A 10,165-nucleotide genomic window follows, 5' to 3' on the forward strand; every position below is an offset into this window, starting at 1 on the left:
GGACACGCACATGGAAAGTGAAAAGGGATAATTAAACCAACAATCTTTGAACTTAGAAGAAGCTACTCCATTTCATTTCATTTCAAGACCCCACAAACTCTTTGATGGAAAGCAGAAGCTGGTGAATTAAAAATTTATTAAAATGGTTACGTTGCAAGTATAGTTCTTAACTCACCGAAAATCTGCCTATCAATTTAGAAATGTGTCACAGAGAGTTTAAATTAAAATTACTGGGAGTTTTAAGTCCCAGGTCGTCTCCCAACGAGTTGCAGAAAAGTGTGCTGTTTTATTAATCAGATGTTCCAAGAAGTTGAGCTAAGTAAATTGGAATTTAAATTGAGGATTTTTTTAAATAATATAAATAAAAGCCTTGACTGGGAATTGATTGGTTAGAATCTCTATCATTGATGGTGTGATTGTAAGATTAATTTGTAATTAATGGTTGTTCTGTTTGGTTATCCTTAACTAGGTAAGGAAAAGTCAAACAAGTGGGAATGCCAGATCTGTTCACAAGTTGCAACCCACTTAGTTCAAAGGGATTGGCGTCGGTGATAGGATAGCAATCCAACATTTAACCCAATTACAAATTTTCTTTCAATCCTTCCAACTCAAGAGTTCCTTTTAATCAACTCCCCATCAAGTAAGGAAACTACTCACGCATTGTAAATAAAGAATCCATAGCGCATGAAAGGGAATTAAAAGAAGACATGATTATTGGAATTGAAATTGAATTAAAAAGAAATAATCCTTGCATTAAATAATCATAAAAGTATCTGAATGACAAAATTGAACATAACAAAGAACATGGAAGAATAGAACCAAGTTAAGAGAACAAACTAGAATGATGAAGTCTTGATGAGGAAATAACTCTTCTCACTGTTCCAATGCTAAGACCAATTGAAAATTAAAATTCTAAAACCTAGAGAGAAAAACCTAAGAGAGTGAAAAACTAGATCTAAAACTACTAAATGAATGTCTCTGTTGTTTCTGCATATTCTCTGACTCTAGTCTGCTGTCCCGGGCTGAAAACTGGGCCGAAATAAGGTCCAAAATCGCCCCCAGCGGATTCTGCAGATTATGCAGATCGCACATGTCACGCGATCGCGTCGTCCATGCGGACGCGTCGCTTGCGCTTTTTCCTCTCCACGCATTCGCATCGTCCACGCTACCGCGTCGCTTGCGCTTTTCAATCCGCGCGGCCGCGCAAGCTATGCGGCCGCGTCACTGCGATTTGTGCTCCTTCGCGCGGTCGCGTGAGCCATGCGACCGCGTCACTTCTTGCTGGTTATCTCCTCAAATTCTTGTGTTCCTTCCATTTTTGCTAGCTTCGTCTCCAATCTCCATCTCATTCATGCCCTATAAAGCGTGAAACACTTGACACACAGATCACGGCATCGAATGGAGTAAAGGAGAATTGAAAATAAATAATTAAAGTCTCTAGGAAGCAATTTTCAAACATGTACTGAATTTAGGAAGGAAATCTAATTGCATGCTAAATTGATGAATAAGTGGGCAAGGATCATGACAAAACCACATAATTAAACACAATATAAACTATAAAATGGTGGTTTATCACTCTCTCAAGTCAAAGAGGCCCTTTTAGGCACAATAGTGTGTACATGATTTTTCCTGAAGAATTTCAAAAACTTCTATATTTTTTTACCTAGCCTACTTTCACATGCAAAATTAGATCACTGCAGAAAGATAGCTAGAAAGATACAAAATTACAAAATAGGAGAGAAAATAAACATATTTAGCATAACAAGAAAAAAGCAATTCTCAATTTTGATCAAGTATCAACCCCTTTCTAAATGTCATCTTCACATGAAGTCCTTCTTGCTTTGTTGTCCCTATCCCAATATGCAGGCCTCTATTTGTCAAGAGATAGCTTCCCACTGAATGATTCAAGTGACTCCTCTAACAGAGGACCCCTGTAATGGTGCTGCCTCTGCAGCGGCTCCGACCAGAGTCGGCCACTCCGGTTTCCCACATCATAACTTGGAGTTGAAATGTAACTTGTGTCCATGACCATGTCGCCGTCCATTATACGAAGAACCTTGAATAAACAAGCAGAAATAATTTTAAAAACAGTTAGGCAGGGAACATGGTCAAATTCAAAAAACATGATCTAAACATACATCATTAGCTTTTCCTATTGATTTTAACTTAAAACAGAGTTTGATCAAATTATAATAAATATGTGATTAAGAATTCTTCAAAGAAATTTTTTCCAACAAAAAATAAGTTTAAGAACTTGTTTACCTGTGACATGCGTGGTCTAGAATGAGGATCTCGCCGTATGCATAATGATGCAGCATGCAACATGCAATATACCTCATTTTCTAAGTATTGGTTCCCCAGCCTTGGATCAATCAGTTCCTCAATGGCATATTCTTCTAACAGAGGTCGTGCCTGTTAAATATCAAGACATTTACTCAAATTTCGACAAGACTTGGCATGAACAACCAGAAACATAAAAGGGGATTAATATAGGATTTCTGATTGTTAATTATAGACATAGCCATACTTAACTCTTAGGCAATGTTTGGTTGGGGATAAAATAAAGGGTGAAATTTTTCACAGAATGGTTCGAGTAAAAATTGCAAATATAACTTACCCACTCAGTAAGACACTGCTGTCCCTTAGGCCGCGTGAGATCCACAGCTTTTCTCCCTGTAACAATCTCCACCAATACCACCCCAAATGAATAAACATTAGCTTTCTCAGTTATTTGGCCGCTTTGAGCATATTCAGGAGCCAAATACCTACACAATAACGACATATCTTAATTGTGAGTTCATATTTCTCAGACAAGTTTTGATTATGAAAACCATTCAGGACAAACACAAATACATACCCGAATGTTCCAATTACTCGGGTTTCCACACCCGTGTCTCCATCAGGTTGCCACCTCGCCAATCCAAAATCACCAACCTTGAAATCACAATATAATGCTGTTAGAAAAATTAGGCATGTATGTAATCCAACTCAAATTCAGCATACACCAGAGTTTAGAATGTAATCTATACAAGACTCAGAAAATTCTGTCTTTTACATCCAATGGTAAGTAAATTTAAAAATGTAGATGGGTGAATATTCAAAAGTGAGGTAAAGGTGCCTTTTATAGTGTAAACTACAAACCTACAAGAATGCATTGTACAATAGGCAAGCACTACCATACCAGTGGTTCAAAATCATGAGTTATGAGAATGTTGTTAGGCCGCATGTCACGGTGGATAATGCATCCCACTTTACACTCTTCATGAAGATATCGTAACCCACAAGCAGCTCCAATGGCAATTTTTTGCCGTGCAGCCCATTCTAATGGTTCTCGCTGTCTCCTTAAAATAGTTTGAAATATTAGACTAATTTACAATCATATCAGGAAAATATATGTCTTGTTTCAATCACTGTATTCAAAATGAAAAACATCGTCACATTAATCCTACTTCACCACCTGCTTTTAGTTGGCATCAGATTAATAAAAATCAAAGTAGCAAACATAAGTCTGATATTATAGTCTAGTGCAATTGAAAAAAATTCTATAAGAACAGAAGTTCGGATGCAAGAGAGCAAGAGAAATCACCAAATAAATGTGAATCTAATGATCCATTGCATATGTACTCGTAAACTAGTAGCCTTCTCTTATCCTCTATACAGAATCCAATCAGCATAACAATATTTCGGTGCTGAGCACAACTCAGGACTTCTACCTCTGAGCAAAACTCAAGGTCACCCTGAGAACTAGCCAATTTATGTTGCTTGACAGCAACGACTTGTCCATCCGGTAGAACCCCTCTGTGAACGGATCCAAATCCCCCCTCAGCCAGGAAGTTGGCCTCAGAGAATCCACCAGTGGCAAGTTTTAACTCGGCATAGCTGAACCATCTTCAAGTCAGTCACTGACTTGCCATTATCTTACACAAGAAATTAAGTAAGTATTTCATGAATCAGTTTAACATGAAGCCAACCCTTGAAACTATCTAACTAATACAATGTTAGCATTGGCTGACGGCTCTGTGAGTTATGGTTAACAGATTGGCTTAGAGCATGAGAGAGATTTGCTCTCGGTATAGGTAAGAATTTCTCTGACCACGCTCACTATCTCAGATTTTAGAACTATATCAGATTGAAGAAACAAAAAAGCATGAAAATTTTCAGAACAATATCAAATCAATAACAAAATTTCCAAACAATATCAAATCAATAACAAATAAATTCAGAACTGTATCATAATTAAGGCAAATCAAATTCATGAAAAATAAGTTATCTAAAAAAAACCTCAGGAGGGCAGTTCCATAACTGTTTTGCTAGAAAAGGGGAGTTGAGGGAAGGGCGAAAGCGAGTTGGCTGCTTGAGGGTGAGAACGACGGCGAGCGTACGGCTTCTTCGACAGTGAGTAAAGCCCGCCTTCCTGGTGTTATCATCGTTCTGCTTCTTCGTTGCCATTGAAGCTCAAGCTCTAAACTCTGAATGGGGATGATTGATTTTGAGTCTGAGCAAGCCGTGAGACAGCTACTATCATTTGAGCCGCAAACACAATATCACCAAAACAAAAGGAGTAGTCTGGGTGCTCTACAAGTTCCCAGACGCTCACAGTTTTTTCCGTTTTTTCTCCAGCAAAATTATCTTCATTGGAATTGGAAACATCTTTCCATTGTAGAGAGTTGAGTTGATTTCTTCTTTCAATTTCAAAGAGAAATGGGATCGGGGTGAATTGAGCTTCTGCACAATGATAATAATATAATTTTACTTATTCATGTTTATAGAAATTATATGTTTATCCCTCTTGTAAAAATATTTAATTACAAAATTACCATACTTTAGTTAAGATATTAACTCTTATTGAGTTAAATTAACTCAAACTAAAACTAAGCATCCAATTAAAACATGCCATGTCACGAGGGGTAATTTACATGTTGAAATAGAGGGGGTTGGGTAGAATTCACCTATATATATATATATTTTTTTTTTCTTTTTTTTAATGCATATGATTAAATTATTGAATGCATGAACATGTCCTAAATATTTTTTTCACATTTTCATAAAGATATATAACACCCAATTCTTAAACCAAATATTTCCAAACCCAACTTCCCCACACTTAAATCATGAACACTCTCACTAGTCTAAGCTAACCAAGGATTCAAATTAAGGACATTATTATTTTCTGCTTAGAGTTAATGATGTGCTAAAGTAAAGAATAAAAAGGGTAAAATAGGCTCAAATTGGTTTGCAAAGGATAATGAAAGGTTAAGACCATATGGGTATGTAAGCTTAGTGAAACAAGGGCCTCAATCATATAAGTGTATGCATACATCAAACCATGGAAATATAGAATTAATCAAGACAAAGATCACAATTTTAGAGAGAACAACACACACCAAAAATAAAATATTGGTTGATAAGATGCAACCAATCAAGTAGGCTCAAAATCTCACTGGTTTTGTGTGTTCGAGCTCTAAAACCATGTTCCAAATTAAAATTTCTTCAAACAAGTTTTTCGAAAAGTTTAATTCAAATTAGTGAAATGCTATAAAAAGTTTCTTAAAGAAAAAGAAAATATTACTTCAACCAAGTGGTAAAATATGCACAAAATCAAATAAACATGCAAATGCAACAACAAATTTAACAGGGAAAATAAAAAATTGGTGTTGAAATAGGAAATAACTAACCCACGGAAGTCAGTATCGACCTCCCCACACTTAAAGATTGCACCGTCCTCGATGCATGCAGAGATGTACAAGTGGACGGGTGGCTCCAACTAATGCTTTTTCTCCAAAGATTGTGTGGCAGACTTGTCTGTCTCCCCATGTAAACGTCTTCCGGTTCCCTTCCTGGTGGCCATCCTGAAAGAAAAAGGGAAGAAAAGTAACCCAGAAATAAAGATAAGAAAATAAATAAAGTATGGGTGGGTTAATGCCACATAACGAGGGTCTAAATTACATGGTAGCTACAACATGCAAGTAAGAAAACAGTAGAAGCAAATGGCATATCAATAGTGCAAAAATTGCAACAAATGGGGGAGAGAGATTGGGTAATGAAAAATGGTGTAAGTGCATAGCAATGCAAATGGAATACAAGTATCATAAAAGATTAGCATTGGCTTATGAACAATAATACCCAGTAATATAAAACAAGTCATGAAACACCAGAATAATTCAAGAAAAGATGCAACAGTTGAATAAGAAAATTTAACACCAATAAAAACATGCACAAAATTAGAATGCAATGAATGAAAGTATACAAATAAATTAAGTAAAATAGAATGGAAAAAAATAGGGATGAGAAGTTGAAGAGATGAAGAAGAAGAAAGTAAGAAAGGAAGAAGAAAGAAGGAGAAAGGAGGGAAGAAAGAAGTAAGAATTTAGAAACGGAGCGCGACGCGTACGCGTACGCGTACGCGTACGCGTGGACACTGAGTTGGCCATCGCCTACGCGTACGCGTGGGTGGTCTGAAAGCAAAATGACGCACACGCGTCAGGGACGCATACGCGTGGGTGATTTTGTGCCTCTAGCACAGTACCAGCCCTAGACCAGCACAACTCTCTATTTAACATGCTTTTACGCTGATTTTTCATGCCCACGCGTACGCGTCATTGACGCTTACGCAGGGGTTGAACTTTTTGCAGGGGACACATACGCGTGAGGTACGCATACGAGTGGGGTGGCCTGTGCGCTACGCACCCCTCCCGCGCGTCTCTCGCGTAACTTTCTGTAAGGTTTAGCGTCGCATGTGACGCGTGCGCGTGGTTCACGCGCACGTGTGGGACGGGCTTTTTTTTTTAATGCAGAATGCAAAATACAGAATGTAGATGATTATGCAGAAATTATAAGTGAACACGAATAAAAATAAAATAAAATAAAACTAAGAACAAAAAAGAAAAGAATATACCATGGTGGGTTGTCTCGCACCTAGCACTTTTAGTTAAAGTCCTTAAGTTGGACATTTGATGAGCTCCTTGTTATGGTGGCTTGTGCTTGAACTCGTCTTGAAACTTCCACCAATGCTTGGACTTCCAATAAGCTCTATCAATACCAAGTAAATTTCTCAAGCTTTGATGGAATTCTTCACAAGCTTTGAGCTCCCAAATTTGATCCTCATATATTCCCGGATCTCAAATCTTGTTTCTACACCCGTCTTCAAGTGGATCATGATGATTCCATCCGGGTGGTTCAGCCTTAGAATTCTCATTTAGGCACCCAAACATCCTCCTAGAACCATACAATCGAGCTCTACACCAATCCTTGCACTTCAACTTGGAGTATGCAACCGTATTGAACCTTGCATGACAACTTTTACCACTAACCATCTCCCTCTTACTCTTATAGCCACAAAGAACTCTAAGTTGCCCATCCGTCTCAAGCAAAGCATATTCAAGTGGGCTAATTAAGCTTAGAGATGAAAGATTTACCCACTTGAATGAAGGAATAGACGGTGATGGCTTTGGGGGAGAGGTCTCCAACAACTTTGGCAAGGTGATTTCCAGCTCCATTCCCTTGAGCTCTTCCTTGACAACTTTCACCTCCTTGCAAGCTTCTTCAATTTTAACCTCTTCCTCTTGGTAGCCTTCTTCCAATTCGATCTCTTCTTCATTGTTCACCAAGGGCATGGGAGGTTATACTTCTTCTTCTTTAATCTCCATGTCAAGTCCAATGGGAGAAGATTCAAATGTAGATAAGAAGTCATCAATGATTGAATCCATCTCTTGATCACCCCCTTCAAAGTCTTCAACCATGATATGTCTTGGAGGTTGTACACCCTCCTCAACATCAAATTCAAACTCCTTAGAAGGGAGCTCTATGACTTAACTTTCCCATGGAGGTTCAGCATCTCCTAAGTCTTCAACCACTTCTTCCTCTTCAGTAATTTTGGCTTTCTCCACTTGCTTTAGTACAAAATCAGACTCCTCCTTGATGTCTTCCTTTCTATGATAACTCCTTTCAACTATTCTTTCATCTTCAAGGGTCTCTCCTGCCGCTACCTTTAGGGCCTCCTCTAGCTTCTTATGATGTATGGATTTACGAAGATGATTCCTTCTTTCTTGTTCCATATCAATAGCATAATTGGGATCATCTTACTCTTGGATTGATGGATGTGGGTGCTCTTCCATGGAGGGTGGTTATGGGATGGAAAGATCATTATATGGTTAAAAAAGAAGTGCACTAGAGCTTGAGGGTTGAATATTGGAGGTAGAGGGTTGGTTCATGCGGGATATAAGATTTTGGAGTGTAGAGGTGAGACCAATGATGTTAGAGATGAGTGTGTTGTTATCCAATGGAGGTTGGGTTGGATAGAAGGGTTAATTTGTTGGGAAAGAGGGCTCATAATACGGAGGTGGTTCTTTTTGATAAAGATATGGAGATGGTGAATATTGAGGTGGTGGTTTCGGGTATGGTTCATATGGTGGTTGGTGTGGTGGATAAGGATTAGGGTCATATAGAGGTGAATGGTGGAAAGAGACTTGTGAGTATGGTAGTTCAGAGTTATGTTGAGGAGGGGGTTCATAAGCATATGGTGGGGCTTGTTGGTAACTACAAGGGGATCCACCATATTTATCATCTTGGTACACACCTCGGCATGGCTCTTGACCATAGTATTTTGGTGGAGGTTGGTTGTCACGAAAAGATCCACCATAACTATTGTCTTGGCATGCATTGTAGAACGGTCGTTGTCTATGGCACCTTGGAAGGCGTTGTTGCAAAAAGGGTTGATCAGATCCTCGTGGCTCCTTCCATCTTTGATTGTTTTGACCTTGATGCATGTTCCTATTATAGCTTCCATTCCTTACAACAACATCAGAACCAAACTCAAAGCGACGGGGGGTGAGAACTCATAGTAGCTAATAAAAATTAAAAACAAAAATAAAAACAAATAAACAAGCAAAATAAAATATTTACAATAACAAATAATAAGGCACACGTTTGCAATTCCCCGGCAACGGCGCCATTTTGACGATCGGATTCTTGCTAGTAAAGAATTTTATAAGAATAATCACGTTGTAAGTATAGTTTCTAAACCAACAGAGAATCCTTTCGTACAAAAACTTTGGTTGTCACAAGTAACAAAACCCAATAAAATTTATAACCGAAGTATTTAAACCTCGGGTCGTATCTCAAGAAATTGCAGGGAGGTATGATATATTATTGGTTATGGAAGATTATATTTTTGGGGTTTTTGAATAGTGAACAGGAAAAATAAACTAGCAAGAAAGTAAATTAATTATCATGAAAACCATTGCAAGGTATAAGAACTGAAAATTCCATCCTAGTTATCCTTCTCAGGTGTGATGAGAATTGTTTATTGCTCCCACTTAGTTAACCCTTACTAAATAAAGGAAAGTCAAGTGGACTAATCAATTTGATTCCTCAAGTCCTAGTCAACTCCTGTGGAAAGACTAGCTTTAGAGGGATCCAAATCAATCAGCAAATTCCAATTTACAATCAACAGCCGAGTTTAATAACTCAAGTGTCACCAATTACTCAACCAAAGCAAAGGGAAAAAAATATAAATTATTTATATCATAAATAGAAGAAAGAAAGCATAAATCTGAAATACCTCAAATTGTATTAAATAGAATATTCAAATCTAACATGAAGAGTTCATAAGCCAATTTGGCAACATAAGTAATTAGCAAATGAAATAGAGCAACTAAAGTAATAGAGTGAATAAAAGTAGATAAGAGAAACTAAATTAAAAGAACATTGAACCTGGAATTGAGAAGAAGCAATCCTAAAATTAAGAAAAATCCTAAATCCTAAATACTAAGAGAGAGGAGAGAGCATCTCCCTCTACTAAACTACATCTAAAACCTAAAATTGTGAATTATGAATGTTATCTCAATGAATGAATGGATTCCCCCACTTTATAGCCTCTAATCAATGTTTTTTGGGCCGAAAACTGGGTCAGAAATAGCCCATAAATTACCCCCAGCGATTTCTGGTGCGTACAGGTCGCTGCAAAGTCACGCGTGAGCATCGTCCACGCGTGAGCGTGGATTAGTTTTTTGCTAGGTCACGCGTGCGCGTGATCCACGCGTGCGCATCACCTATCTTCAAGGAAGCTATGGCAAATTATATATCTTAGGATTCTAACCAACTTCATCATAGCAAAGGATATCAAAAACGATGTAGTCTTGGGGACATCTTTTATAATCCTTTTGTT

At 37.8% G+C, this 10,165-nt stretch overlaps 1 protein-coding gene across 1 annotated transcript; it reads right to left on the minus strand.

Moving 5' to 3' along the window:
• Positions 1-1,870: 1,870 nt before the first annotated feature.
• On the minus strand, positions 1,871-3,674 carry LOC107620372 (inactive protein kinase SELMODRAFT_444075-like). Its single transcript, XM_021113649.2, has 6 exons — positions 3,587-3,674; positions 3,182-3,342; positions 2,858-2,934; positions 2,618-2,765; positions 2,263-2,412; positions 1,871-2,056 (listed from the first exon to the last, which is right to left on the minus strand). Exons 1-6 carry the CDS (start codon positions 3,672-3,674, stop codon positions 1,871-1,873), a joined length of 810 nt encoding a protein of 269 aa, XP_020969308.2.
• Between the last annotated feature and the right edge of the window lie 6,491 nt (positions 3,675-10,165).

This window comes from Arachis ipaensis, chromosome B10 (assembly GCF_059453495.1).
Source record: "Arachis ipaensis isolate K30076 ecotype BB chromosome B10, ASM5945349v1, whole genome shotgun sequence".
NCBI classification, from domain to species: domain Eukaryota; kingdom Viridiplantae; phylum Streptophyta; class Magnoliopsida; order Fabales; family Fabaceae; genus Arachis; species Arachis ipaensis.

Excerpts from the sequence above, each read along its gene's own strand:
- LOC107620372 (XM_021113649.2), bottom strand. The coding sequence starts at position 3,674 with ATGCTGATTGGATTCTGTATAGAGGATAAGAGAAGGCTACTAGTTTAC. Across the intron at positions 3,343-3,586 it reads ATTAGATTCACATTTATTTG|GGAGACAGCGAGAACCATTA; the intron begins GTGATTTCTCTT and ends AAACTATTTTAA. Across the intron at positions 2,935-3,181 it reads CTCATGATTTTGAACCACTG|GTTGGTGATTTTGGATTGGC; the intron begins GTATGGTAGTGC and ends TGTGATTTCAAG.